This window comes from Phasianus colchicus, chromosome 29 (genome assembly GCF_987193195.1).
Source record: "Phasianus colchicus chromosome 29, bPhaCol1.hap1.1, whole genome shotgun sequence".
Classification (NCBI taxonomy): Eukaryota; Metazoa; Chordata; class Aves; order Galliformes; family Phasianidae; genus Phasianus; species Phasianus colchicus.
Window position 1 is genome coordinate 2974759 of NC_143464.1, and position 14183 is coordinate 2988941.

General features: G+C 49.5%; 2 protein-coding genes across 2 annotated transcripts; one reads left to right on the forward strand and one right to left on the reverse strand.

Annotated features, from left to right (window-relative positions):
- Positions 1–644: 644 nt before the first annotated feature.
- Positions 645–1902, reverse strand: LOC149914631 (olfactory receptor 14J1-like). The gene is made up of 2 exons (XM_090126463.1): positions 1009–1902; positions 645–683 (listed from the first exon to the last, which is right to left on the reverse strand). Exons 1-2 carry the CDS (start codon positions 1900–1902, stop codon positions 645–647), a joined length of 933 nt encoding a protein of 310 aa, XP_089982589.1.
- Positions 1903–8824: 6922 nt separating this feature from the next.
- Positions 8825–9781, forward strand: LOC149914632 (olfactory receptor 14C36-like). Its single transcript, XM_090126697.1, has one exon. It carries the CDS (start codon positions 8825–8827, stop codon positions 9779–9781), a length of 957 nt encoding a protein of 318 aa, XP_089982823.1.
- The last annotated feature ends 4402 nt before the right edge of the window (positions 9782–14183 follow it).

A 14183-nucleotide genomic window follows, 5' to 3' on the forward strand; every position in this document is an offset into this window, starting at 1 on the left:
TCCCCTGTCCTGTAGAGGGGCAGTGACAGAGCAGCACAGGGGGCACCTGGGAGCCAGGCAAGGTGAGCACAGCGCAGCTGGGCGCTGAGTTCCAGGCTGATTTTGGGGTCCCAGCCCCGCAGCATGAGGCTCCGTGTGCCTTCCCCTTTGCAGGACAGCCCGGCCCCACCGCCCCACAGGCAGCCCCTGGCAGCTCAGTGCAGGCACTGTGTGGGGCAGCATGCGTGCAGTGGTGCAGAGATGGGCCCCCAGCACAGCCCCTGACACCACATGTCCTCCTTCTCACAGCACCTACTTCCTCCCCTTTAGTTCATCTTCCTCTTCATCACGGTGCACCCTGGCTCACCTTTTAGCTCTTTCCCCCCAATTTGGGGGCCTGTTTTGCCACAATCAACAACTTTCTATCTTGGTCTGGTGTAAGTGCAACAGGTATATCAAACCCAAGAACAAGTCCTTGCACCTGGTGGAGGCAAAAAAGTGATTTCAGAGCTTCTGTGAAACAGGATCATTGATAAAAACAGGGCTGTTCACACACCAGTCAAAGCTAAACACAGAAGTTTTACGACGAGCACATACTGATTCCTTCTGCTAAAGTAATATATTGTTCAACCGGCTAATACATTGATCCCATTTCCTAATCAAGCCTATATCAGCTCCACGGTGCCTGCTGGCATCTCATTTGCCTGCAGACACAGAGGTGCAACATGGAGGCTGTGAGAAAGTCAGCACTGAGCCAGAGTTCCTATGGGCTCCAGGAGAAAGAGAGCACGGTGATGCCTCAGTACAAGTGGAAGGAAGCCAAACATATGTGTAGGACCGTGATAACCACTAATGATAATTACACACACACACATATATATGAACAGCAAAGAAAAAAGAAGTGATAAACATAAATAAATATTATAATCAGTAAGGAACGTAAGTATGTTATTGTACAAACTGAGTCACTTGTTGAGACATGTGAAGTTTATGCCTGCTAAAATGTGACCAGGGCATCATTTTCCTCACCGCATTCTTGAGCTCCTGGTTCCTCATGCTGTAAATGAGGGGGTTCACTGCTGGAGGCACCACCGAGTACAGAAATGACACCACCAGGTCCAGGGATGGGGAGGAGATGGAGGGGAGCTTCAGGTAGGCAACCATGCCTGTGCTGAGAAACAGGGAGACCACGACCAGGTGAGGGAGGCACGTGGAGAAGGCTTTGTGCTGTCCCTGCTCAGAGGGCATCCTCAGCACGGCCCTGAAGATCTGCACATAGGACACAACAATGAATACAAAGCACCCAAATAAGGCAAGAATACCAACCACAATAAGCCCAACTTCCCTGAGGTAGGCATCTGAGCAGGAGAGCTTGAGGATGTGGGGGATTTCACAGAAGAACTGATCCACTGCATTGCCTTGGCAAAAAGGCAGAGAAAATGTGCTGGCAGTGTGCAGCAAAGCATTGAGAACCCCAGTGCCCCAGGCAGCTGCTGCCATGCTGGCACAAGCTCTGCTGTCCATCAAGGTCCCATAGTGCAGGGGCTTGCAGATGGCAACGTAGCGGTCATAGGACATGATGGTGAGAAGAGAATAATCTGCTGATAGCAGAAAGACAAACAGAAATGTCTGGGCAACACATCCTGCATAGGAGATGTGCCTGGTGTCCCGGAGGGCATTGGCCATGGCTTTGGGGAGAGTGGTGGAGATGCAGCCCAGGTCGAGGAGGGCGAGGTTGAGGAGGAAGAAGTCCATGGGGGTGTGCAGGCGGTGGTGGCAGGCTACGGCTGTGCTGATGAGGCCGTTGCCCAGGAGGGCAGCCAGGTAGATGCCCAGCAAGAGCCAGAAGTGCAGGAGCTGCAGCGGCCGCGTGTCTGCCAACGCCAGCAGGAGGAACTCGCTGATGGAGCTGCTGTTGGGCATCTGCAGTTCCTGGGCATGCAGTCCTGTGCAGAGTGCAGAAGATAATGTCAAGATCATTCTCAGAGGCACTCCTTCTGCTATAATTTTTTTTTTTTTCTTTCTCTCTGCACAATGTTCATTTAGCTCCATAACTTCAATTTAATTTCATGAAGTTTAGCATTCCATAAGCAGAAGACAAGTATGCAGCTTATATATTTTTCTCATTTTTTAATCTTATCCCATCTCCCTGGATATTTTCATCTCTTTCCCTGTCTTTAACCCAACTGCTTTTAAAGCACCCAGTCCCATCCTATGTGCCATTACATTTCTGTTAGAGAAAGCTGCCCGACTGCAGGTTAATTTCATTATTCATGTCTGGAGAATACGACAGTATGGTAATTTTGTTCTATCCTTCAAGAGAGGAGAGGCTGAATGCACATTGTGTGACTGTTCACAGAATGAGTGAGAATAGTGTGAATCAGGAGTCTCAGAGATGTGTTCTAAGTGAACAGCCCCATCTAAATTTCTGCCTCCAGTCCTCTCCCTTCCCCTGCCTTGTCTCTCCTCTTGCACAGTGTCCTTAGAAACATTCTGGCATGCAGTGAATCTGTGAGTCCCCTGCCCCAGGCAGAAGCTGTGGCAGCTGAAGGCCCCTGCCCTGAGGGGGAAAGCCCTCATATGGAACAAGTCATTTTCATAATAAAGAAACACAGACTCCCTGCATCCTGATCTGCAATGGGAAGTCCCTGATTTAGTGCTCCCTCCAGTAAAAGCAGCAGCACTGCCTGCAGCCAGAGACTTACCGTGTCTATGGCTGTGAGCAGTGTTCCTTCAGTGAGCTCACAGCCTGCTCACACTCCACATAGACTGTAACTCTCCTTCCTCTCTCTTCTATCCTCATGTCACCTGCGGATCATGCCCCCAGCCCTGCTGTGCTGTGCAGAAGAGCTGCTCCTGGGCACAGCTGTCTCTCTGCAGCACTGCCCCCTTGTAGGAGCTTCCTGTGTCCCAGGAGCCTGGCCCAACTCAGCAACAGAGGATGTGATTTTTTTTTCCCCAGGTAATCTCCCTTGAGATGTCCCTGCATATCCATGGCCAACAGCTCCTGAAAAACAACAGTGACGTGACTTTACTTTGAAATCTGCTTAGTTAACCACCAGACGTCCAGTGGACAGTGACTAATTCCAGACATATGATTAGAGAGTGTTTGCTGAAACAAAAAGGACACACTGAGAAGGTCAGGAAGGGTGGACTTCCCCTGGGCAGGGCACTGATCCAGCTGAGGTAGTGCAGGCATTTCATCGCTAGTTGGAAACTCTGGGGCTGAAATCAGATTCTGCTCCCCACGGACCAACTGGAGTTTCAGGGATTCCTCTGGTTCAGTTCAGATGTGCACAAGGAGTTGCCTGCATGTGAGCTCCTGCTCCGAGTCCTTGGTCCTTCAGCGGGGAGTCAGTTGCCCACACACAGGCCCTGGGTGATGACCAAGGTGCCTGGGGTGCTCCTGGATGTGTGCTAGTGCTTGGGAAGTGCGTGGGAAATCCCTGACTTAGACACCTCCTTTCCTTCCTGAGCATCAGCTGAGGGCCAGAGAGGGGATGGAGATATTCTTGGCCATCCTAAATGATATCAGACCCTTGCATTTATGGCATTTTATGGCACTTGTGTGTCTTTTTTCACTTTTCTCCATGGAACATGCAGAGGTGTGCAGCTGACTAAATGGATGAGCTCTCCAAAGAAGAGGCAGATCTTTCTCTGTTCTACATCTGCTGAATATTCTGGAGCTCAAGGCACGACAGAGCTAACACATCTGTATTGTTTAACAGAAAACACTTCAGTTTTCTATGGGCTCTCAAGTAAACGGTGTCAGAAGCAGCCACGTCATGTCATGTCATGCCAGTTCTCCAGGCTGTCCAGCACACTCACATGCAGCTGCAAATGCAGCACAGGGCCTTCAGGAAAGACAGATCCAGGAGTGTCTGTGCTGCTTAGTCAACTTGACGCCCCACAGTGGATCCAATGCCTTTGTGCCATCTTCATAAATACCATGGATGCACTGAATCCAATGACCCATCCTGAATAGGTTGTTTTCTTCTGTGCTTTTTCACTAATGAGAACACCAGCACATGCTGGGCTAGAAAGCTTTGAAGAGTTGCAGACCGGAGGTCTTGTTTGGATCTCAGGGATGTGGTGAAATGGCTTCCAAAAGAGACAAGGAAGGGCAACTGCCCTTTCAGAGAGTGCACTGAGCTCATCTTGGGGGAGGCAGAGCAGCCAGGTGAGAGTGAATGGCAATGGCAATGGCAAACAGAGGAGACCAACGGTGTCTGTTCCTGGCTTCCTGATCAGGAAGAGCAAGTGGAAGGTGCCCTTTACATGCAGATGGGAGCCTCGTGTTGTCAGGCCCTTGTCCCATTTGGGGGCTTTTTCCACTGCAGTGTCTGCTGCAGGGACAGCAGAGCAGGGCATGCACCATCCAGAAGAACCCTGGAGAGCACAGCTGGCAGCTTCTTGACCAAGCCATAGAGGAACCAAAGAGCAGAGGTGCTCTGCTGCATCTCATACTGCCAAGGAAGGGTTGATGGGGAATGTGAATGTGAAAGAGAAGCTGGTCTGCAGTGGCCATGGGATGGTGGAGCTGAGGAATCTGAAGGGAGGGCAAATGAGAAGCTCACACCTTTGGGCTTCAGGAGAGCACACCTTGGCTTCTTCAAGTGTCTGTGGTGTACAGAGCAGCAGGGAAAGGCACTGAGGGAATAGGGTCAAAAAATGTGGCAACTATCTAAGCAACTTGGCTTCCAAGCAGAATATTTCCATTCCGAGGAAGAGGAAGGCAAGTTAAGATGTCAGAAATCCTGCATTATTGCGAATTGATTGTGTTGCTCTAACCCTGCATTATTGTGAATTGATTGTGTTGCTCTAACCCAAACACAGAAAGGAAGCGTACAGGAAATGGAAACAAGAAGTGAGCACCTGGCAGCAATGCAGAGACTTTGTCCAGTGTTCCTGAGATGAGTCTAGGAAAGTCAGAGTTCAACTGCAATTGAATGTGCCCAGGCATATCACAGACAAGAAGGGCTTGTAGAAATATGTAGTCTACAAAAGAAAGGCTAGCGAGAATGTGGGCCCACAGTAGAATGGTGTAGGGAACATGGTGAGACAGGACATGGAAAAGTCTCTGATACTCATTTCCTTCCTGACCTCACGGTTTATTAGTTTGTCTGGTCTTCTTGGAATCCTAGGAGGCAGAGACAGGTGGGAATTGTTGGTGTATGGCAGATGTGTCCTTGGTGAAAAAAGAGGTGATGAGGGAATACCTAAGCAAACAGGATTCTGAGTTGGACGAGACTGACAGGAACCACAGAATCCTTGAATGGCTTGGATCGGAAGGACCTAAAAGACCATCCAGTTTCAGCTCCCTTGCTGTGGGCAGCGCTGTCATCCAGTACATGAGGATGCTTGGGGCCCTTGACATCTTGAACTTTGCCAGGGATGGGGCATCCACCACTTCTCTGGGCTACCTGTTCCACAGCTGTTCCATGCCTCACAATCATGATCTTAGAAATGTTAAGAATTCCTTCCAAATGTTTAATGTTAGTATCTCCTGTAATCAATAACTATTCTTCCTTGTTTCAGAATTTGGAAATCTGGTAAGAAATCAAGTTTCCAGTTTTTTAATATGAAGAAGATAATGGGTGGAAGATGGAGGGAAGGCATTATCCAGAGCATTGCCTCTACAGTTCAGATCCCCAACACAAGGCTGATGAGAGCAAGACAAAGTGAGTTTGGGAAGGTTCACTCAAGGTGACTGGGGATGGAGCACTTCACATGTGAGGAGAGACTGATGGAGCTGGGCTTGTCCAGCAAGGAAAACGGAAGCCTGATGGGGATCTGTCCACACAGTGACAGAGCAGAGCTCATTAGGGGACATCCTGGGTCAATATCAGTTGCAAAGTGTTGCTTTAAATTCTTGTTTAAACTCACCTATAAATAAATAAATAAATAGACTTCATTAATGCCTGTTGTTCTCTTTCTCTTTTAGATGTCTCCAGATACCTGTCCAGTTTGCTGCACAAGTTCTGAACACCTGAAGAAGATGACAGGAAGGCACAAGGCACAGGAGGGCTCTTCAGGTTATAATGGGCCCCAGGGGACATTTACTGCAGTGTCCATCAACCTCCAGTGCACAGAGGAGTTTGCACAAAGTGCTCAAGAAGACAAAGTCAGAAGGAAAGGTGAAGTTTCTTGGAGTATTAATGGGCCCCACTGAGGGCCATGGACAAGCCAGCTTCCCCAGGGACTTGTTAGAGCAGATAATTGGAAGCCATGATTGCAGGCAGACCAAGGCACTGGGATGGTGGCTGTGATGCTGAGCAAAGCCTCCTTTGTCTTCTGAAGCAGAAAGGCCAAGCCCTGATCCCCAGAGCCTCGGCAGGGAGATCGTGTCCCTCGTGCTGGCTCAGGGCCCTTCCTGGGGCAGTGGGATGGAGGTTTGTCTGATGTCAAATGAAAGACCAGGGCACAGCAGCTGCCAGACTCTGCATGGGGTGCAAGGATGCCGTGAGGCCCAAGTCCCATGTGGGCAGTGTGTCTCATGCCAGGATGTGGGATGTGAGAGGGGCCCAGTCTGAACAAGCAGTCAATCACAACAGAACTTTGAACTCCCAGGCCCAAGGTGGAGGCACCATTTCCTCACTGGTAGCATTTGGTTCTGGGGATGCCGTGTTTGATGCTCACCCACATGCAGAGCTCCTGTCTGACTGCAACACCACTGTGCTCATATCAGCTGTGACGACACAGTGGAGCTGAAATCACTGAGCTTGTCTCCCCTTTCCAGCACAGTGACTCTGACATCACTGTAATAATGATCACTGCCATAACTCAGTAATTCTGACAGCACTGCTCTCCACACTTTTGAGAGAACATCGTGACTGTGTTACTGAACTCCTACCCACAGTGACACCACAGTCATTTCAACCCACCGTGCTTGTATCCAGCTTGTCATGGAATCCTAGGACAACCCACAATGGGAAGGACCCATAGTGATCACCAGGTCCAACGTTTGGCTCCACACACCCGTCCTAAAAGCAGAGCATATGACTGAGTGTGTTGTCTTGTTACGGAGTTATCTGGATCAATGTGTGTCCATGACAGAGGGCTGAAGGCTTGGCAGTCCCACTGGCCAAAAAATAAAATAAAATAAACAAAATAAAATAAAACAAAATAAAATAAAATAAAATATAAAAAAAATTATAATAATAAAAATAATAAAAAACAGCATCAATGATTGAAGAAGGAAACTTATTTTTACTAAACATGATACTGGAATGTAAGATAACACAATGTTATAAAATAAAATTGGAATTTAGGGTAATAACTGAAATATAATGAGAGAGCAAGTGTCTGAAACCAAAAGCCTTACTTTGAACTGAAGGCGCACGGCTGGGGCGCGCAGCCACACACGGCCAGGCAGCGAGCAAGTGAGAGATCCCAGGTCTTCCTCCCACGGCTTATCTTCCCCTCTGAACTCAGAGTCCCCTGGGATATGCGGTTCTTCTTCTCTTCTGAGAACCAGGTATCCAGAAAGTTGTCCGTCCACAGAACTGGAGTATTAACTCTTTAATTCCCGGTGCTTTACATGATGTTATGATGTGGAATACTGATAACAAGAATCATAAAACCATGACACCAGATGGGGCATTGGCAGCTTTGCTCGGCACACACAATCTGTTAGGACAAACAATGCTTCCGAAATCAGCTTGGCTACTGGTGATTAATTCATCTGACTTCAAAGTACGTTTTGCAGAGATGACCCTGTTGTCTATCGGGAGCTGCCAGCCCTGCAGCCCCCAAGTCATCTCCAGGGAGAGCAGTGAGGAAGAGAAAATGACATCCTCTGCTGGGCTGGGCTGGGCTGGGCTCCTGGGACTCAGGGAGCTCCTACAAGTGGGCAGCACTGCAGAGAGACAGCTGTGCCCAGGAGCAGCTCTTCTGCACAGCACAGCCTGCAGGTGACAGGAGGAGAGGAGAGAAAGGGCAGAGAGCTTATAGGATGTGTATGGTTTGAGCAGGTGTTGAGTTCACTGCAGGAGCACTGCTCACAGCCTTTGACAAGGTAAGTCTCACTGCAGGCTGTGACTCTGCCGCCTGCCAGGCTCAGCACTCAGCACTCAGCACTCAGCACTCAGCACTCAGCACTCAGCACTCAGCCTGCCCGGGGAGCTGCCCAGGGCGCTGCAGGGAGATGTGTGGGGGGAAGGAGTCCCACGGCAGGGCAGGGCAGAGGTCTTCTGCTGCTACAGCTGCTGCCTGGGGCAGGGGGATAACAGCTACACTCACCACTGGGTGTTTTTTTTCCAAGGGTGCTTTGCAGGAGGAGAGACAAGGCAGGGATTTTCCAACACCTGTTCTTAGGGAAGGAGAATGAGTTGGAGGCAGAATTCTGAAAGGAGATGTGAAATATGAACACATCTCTGAGAATCCTGAATTGTACCATTCACAATTTGCCCTTATATGAACATTCTCCTAAAGTGCTTTCAGCTGAAATTGCTATCGTTTTCTGCTGACATGAATAATGCTCTTATCCTGAAAACAGACAGCTTTCTCTAACAGAAATTTAAGTGCAGAAAAGAGGTAGGGATGGGCACTGTGAGTGCAGACAGCATAAAGATATGAGGGATGGAAATTGATTGTAAGAGGAAATTATCTAGGAAGCTGAGATATGATTAGGAAATGAGAGGAAAGTAAGAGCTCTTTCAGCTTCTACTTCTTAAGGTACACTAAAGCTCATGCAAGGAAATTGAAGTTATGGAGTTAAATGAACATTTTTCAAAGAGAACGAAACATTTCTATAGTATAGCAGGAGGAGAGTGTCTGCAAGTTATCTTGACTTCTGTCATTATTTTCTGCACTCTGCACAGGACTCCATGCCCGGGAACTGCAGATGCCCAACAGCAGCTCCATCAGCGAGTTCCTCCTGCTGGCGTTGGCAGACACGCGGCAGCTGCAGCTCCTGCACTTCTGGCTCTTGCTGGGCATCTACCTGGCTGCCCTCCTGGGCAACGGCCTCATCAGCACAGCCGTAGCCTGCCACCACCGCCTGCACACCCCCATGTACTTCTTCCTCCTCAACCTCGCCCTCCTCGACCTGGGCTGCATCTCCACCACTCTGCCCAAAGCCATGGCCAATGCCCTCTGGGACACCAGGCACATCTCCTACGCTGGATGTGCTGCACAAGTCTTTTTCTTTTTGTTTTTGTTTTCCGCAGAGTATTGCATTCTCACCATCATGTCCTATGACCGCTACGTTGCCATCTGCAAGCCCCTGCACTACGGGACCTTGATGGACAGCAGAGCTTGTGCCACCATGGCAGCAGCTGCCTGGGGCAGTGGGGTTCTCTATTCCCTGCTGCACACTGCCAATACATTTTCACTGCCTCTCTGCCAAGGCAATGCTGTGGACCAATTCTTCTGTGAAATTCCCCAGATCCTCAAGCTCTCCTGCTCAGATGCCTACCTCAGGGAAGTTGGGCTTATTGTGGTTGGTATCCTTGTGTATTTTGGGTGCTTTGTATTCATTGTTGTGTCCTATGTGCAGATCTTCAGGGCCGTGCTGAGGATGCCCTCTGAGCAGGGACAGCACAAAGCCTTCTCCACGTGCCTCCCTCACCTGGCCGTGGTCTCCCTGTTTCTCAGCACTGCCATGGTTGCCTATTTGAAGCCACCCTCCATTTCCTTCCCATCCCTGGACCTGGTGGTGTCATTTCTGTACTCGGTGATACCTCCAGCAATGAACCCCCTCATCTACAGCATGAGGAACCAGGAGCTCAAGGATGCTCTTCGGAAACTGATGACCAAATGTTTTTCGAAAGCAGTGAACTGCCCACCTTTTTCTATCTAAGAGTTGTAATACAGATTTTAACGGAATCAAACTGTCTTACTTGGTTTATGTATTAGTTTCCTAAGTGTAATTTATTGAATGTTTTATTCTGTGTTTTATTTATTGTAATGTTTTTCACTTAAATGTCATTATCCACATCAAGTACTACTCTGTTTGTACCTGTGCAGTGTTGCCCAGTCACAGGGTACATAAGGAACCAGGATCTCTGTGAAGCTTATCCAAACATCGGGAATGCAATGACTTTTTCTGTCTTACTTCCTGTGGGACATTTATGGAGCTTTCGGGGTCAGCTGTTCTCAGCACCCCATAATCCAGCACGAAGCATACAGCTGTTAATCAAACTGTGTGGTGACTGCAGCCTGCAATAGCTGACGGGCCATCCCTTGGCGCCTGGCTGGGGTCTGTGCTTTCAGGCTCACATCTGTCAGTGCCTCTGACAGGCCAGCAGCAGCACCTGGTTTGCACGTTGGTTGTCAGATCCCCTCTTCCTCAGTCCCTGTGAGACCTTGTGTAAGAAAATGTCTTGGATATGGGTTTTCATCTCAGAGGCTTAGACTTTTCCCTGAAGTCTCCCTTCAGTCTTCTTTCCATTTGCCACACAGAGGTGGGCACTGCCTCCATGATGACCGAGGGTAGCTGAAGCACACATGAGAGCCCAGGAAAGGTTGCCCAGGACTCTCAGGAGACATTCTGGAGCATGAATTTGTAGGTAGGAAGTGCAACTGTGGGGTAGCACAGAGCTGCTGGGCAGGTGGTGCAGGTCCTCCTGCAGAGCTCTGTGTCCTTCTCCTTCCTGAGTCAGGTGCCACTTCCATCTCAGGAATGGAACAGCCAACAGAGGTGAGACAGAAACTTTTCAAGAAAAGGCTCAGGGTTGCTCTAAGAGACAGAATTCAGTGATGTGTTGGCGGTGTGTTGAGCTGAAACTCAGCCCCATAGCCCCTTAGCCTTGCAGCTCCTGTGGCTTGGTGACAGTGCTGCTGTGTGGCTGCAAATACAAGCAAGGACACGCAGTGGGCACTTCTGTCAGACAGTTTCCACCACAGCAAGTCTATTGCTAATGGAGATCTCCTCATGGCAGTGCCTGAAGGCTCTGGGCTTCTTTAAAAGTTGCTGCCAAGAACATTCCCAAGGAATGGACTGCACAGATTCCCACCCTTACTCTCCCACTCATGCTAAAACCAAGCTTTAATTGCTAGCATTAAAATATTGTATTTAACTCTAGCCTTCCCTGCAGCCCAAAACAAAACACCTATCTGTAATGCTTACCTGTACCCAGTGTTCTGAAAACTTTAGCAGAACACCAAGCCCTTTCACTAAACCTTTGCTTACTTGCTGCCCCAAAATGGTGAGTTCTAAGCCTTAATCCCTATCCTGAACACCCAACACCCACAGACCCTGCTCCTGCGCTCTGCCCTCTTGAACATCAACCCCTCCCCTAACCCTAAACTTTGGGTACTTGGCCCTTCAGGGCAGAGCAGGACTGGTGGAGTCTTAGAGCAAATCCATGTAATGCAGTGATGAATGTGAGGCGATGTCTGTACAGGAGGTGACGTGTGACTGATCAGCTTGAGGCCATAAGGAGGAGGTGGGTAGGAATGCTGCCATGAGCTCAGCTCTACCTCAGGCCCTCATGGGCCTGCAGGTGGCACGAGGCTGTGAAGGTGGCTGTGAGGTCACTTCTGTGTGTGCAGTTGACAGGCCAGCCCCAGGAGCGTGTCCCAGAAAGGAATGGTGTGCTGCCTTCTGCCTGAAGCAGCTGGTGGTCAGCCCTTGACTTCTGGCTGGGATCTGTGCACACAGGATCACATCTGCAGTGTCCCTGAGAGGCCGACAGAAAGTGCCAGGTTGACGTGTTGCCAGTGGGATCCTGTCTGCCTGAGCACCTGGCAGGGCCCATGGAGGAAGAAGGAGGTTTGTGTAAGGGATTGTGATGGCTCTTCTGTGTGAGGACACAACTCGATAGCAGGAGGGACGTGACTTGGTCGTGTCTGTCCATGAAGCTGGCACGTGCCTTGGAAGATGATGGTGAGGTTCCTTCTTCTCAATGGCTGACAGGCCACAAGAAAGCTGATGGGTGGCGTTTCCATGAGGAAGTGATTTCCAACATGATGGAGTTGACCTTGGTAGTGGAAATGAGCAAAGGGGGAAAAAACTCCCTCAAAGTGCAGCTTGAAAGCTCGAGACTGTGCATGAGAAGGAGGAAATGGTTATGATGTGGGGCCATGCTGGGGGATCACTCCATGGCTTTGTGTTTCAAGGGGCGTTCAGAGGGGCTTGAGAGACATCAGTGACATGACTGCAGTGCCAGGGTCAGAGTGGGGCAGAGAGGAGAGGTGGGTGTCTGCAGACCACAGGGAAATAGGGGCTGGGCTGGAGCAGCATTGGAAATCCTGCAGAGAAGGCAGTGGGTGCTGGTGAGGATGGAAGGCCCAAAAGCAGTGAAATCTTTGTCCCCTTGGCCATGGTTTGTGAGGAGATTTATTATGGTCATGGTAATGGGGCCTCAATGCCTCCTTGCATCCCTGTGCAGAGGCTGGGAGGTGTCACACTGCTGTCCTTCACATGGAGTACAATCTGCCCCACCACACCAACCCCAGGATGAGCCCTGAGCTCATTCCCTCACATACGATGGATCTCCCCTCCAGGCTCTGGATGTCAGGCCTTGTCTTTCTTCATCAAACAAACCAGAAGATTTCTCAGCACAATGCTTTACCTAACTATAATCATTGCCTGCAATTCCCTGCTCTAACAAGTCCAAGGGGAGGCTGTGTTGGTAATGTCCCTCAGTGGGCCCCATTAGTACGCCAAGATCCCTCCTCTTTTTCTTCCAACTTTACTTTCTCAAGTGCTTACAGCATTCTCCTCTCAGTACCTGAAGTTGATAGACCTGGCATCAAATGTACCACGCGTCTCTCTGAAGTGCAGAAAGTTGCAGTGAGCCATGTCTGTTTCATAATATGCTTAAAGTCGAGATTTATACAGCTAGGTGGAGAGGTTTCATAATGTAGTAAAGGAAGAAGATTTCAAAGGGCACCCAATATATATATATATTTTTTTCTGATTTAAAGTAGTGCATCTTGTTGCTTTTGGAGCATCATTCACCAACTGATGTTGATCCAGAGAGTCTCCTAAGGAGAGCTGCATAGGCAGGAAAAGCAATTGCTTGAGGTCTGACAGAGTACGGACAACCTGACTGCTCACCTCCCCAGGCCTGACGTGTCTGCTGTATGCCACCTGGCACTTGCATCACTTTTCCCGACAGCAGAATTCTCCACTGAAGTCTGCAGCTGGATGTTACATTTCCTTCAGACCATTCCTTTACCTGCTTTCCTTAGAGAACTGTCTCCGCACGGGCACAGGACAGGTTTCCAACTTTAAAACAAGCAACAATAAAATACAATACAACTTCCCTAAAAACAGAGCACGCTCCTCAGCCATATCCCACCAGTGTGGTTCACCTTCCCAATAGGAGAAGTACTTTACATAGGTAGATAGGAAATGATAAATGTTAATAGGAAACACATTAATTAAAGGATAAATGATAAGGAGCAAAACCCCACTGTGTGATCACAAGCATCCCACGCCATCTCCAGAGGCCTCAGAGGTCCTGTCTGGAACAGGCAGCTTTCCGATAGGACCTGCAGGAGACCAGAGCCCCCTCGAAACTGCAGCAGGAGGGCAAGCAGAGCATGTTCCTTCTCATCCATCCTTTAACTCAGAGCAATTCTCCATAGCCCTTCTTCACAGAGTCACAGAATCACAGAGTTGTAGGGGTTGGAAGGGACCTCCAGAGATCATGGAGTCAACCCCCCTGCCAAAGCAGGTTCCCTACACCAGGTCGCACAGGTAGATGTCCTGGCAGGTCTTGAATATCTCCAGAGAAGGAGACTCCACCAACCTCCCTGGGCAGCCTGTTCCAGTGCTCCGTCACCTCGCCGTAAAGAAGTCCTTGTGCACATTGGTGCGGAACTTCCTATGCTCCAGTTTCTGGCCGTTTCCCCTCGTCCTGTCTCCACATACTACTGAAAAGAGTCTGGCCTCGACACTCTGCCCCCCACACCTTAGATATTTATAGACTTGATTCAGGTCCCCTCTCAGTCTTCTTTTCTCAAGGCTAAACAGACCCAGCTCACTCAACCTTTCTTCACAGGGGAGATGCTCCAGGCCCTTCACCATCTTTTTGGCCCTCCGCTGGACTCTTTCCAAGCGATCCCAGTCTTTCTTGTACTGGGGAGCCCAGAACTGGACACAGTACTCCAGATGAGGCCTTACCAGGGCAGATTAGAGAGGGAGGATCGCCTCCCTCGACCCATTTGCCATGCTCTTTTTAATGCACCCCAGAATGCCATTGGGCTTTTTGGCCACAAGGGCACACTGCTGGCTTATGGCCAAACTGTCA

Bases quoted from the DNA above. Each gene is read 5' to 3' on its own strand.
- LOC149914631 (XM_090126463.1), bottom strand. From the start codon at position 1,902: ATGCCCAACAGCAGCTCCATCAGCGAGTTCCTCCTGCTGGCGTTGGCA. The intron at 684-1,008 runs GTGAGGAAAATG...CTGTGTCTGCAG, and splicing joins ACCAGGAGCTCAAGAATGCG to GCAAATGAGATGCCAGCAGG.
- LOC149914632 (XM_090126697.1), top strand. From the start codon at position 8,825: ATGCCCAACAGCAGCTCCATCAGCGAGTTCCTCCTGCTGGCGTTGGCA.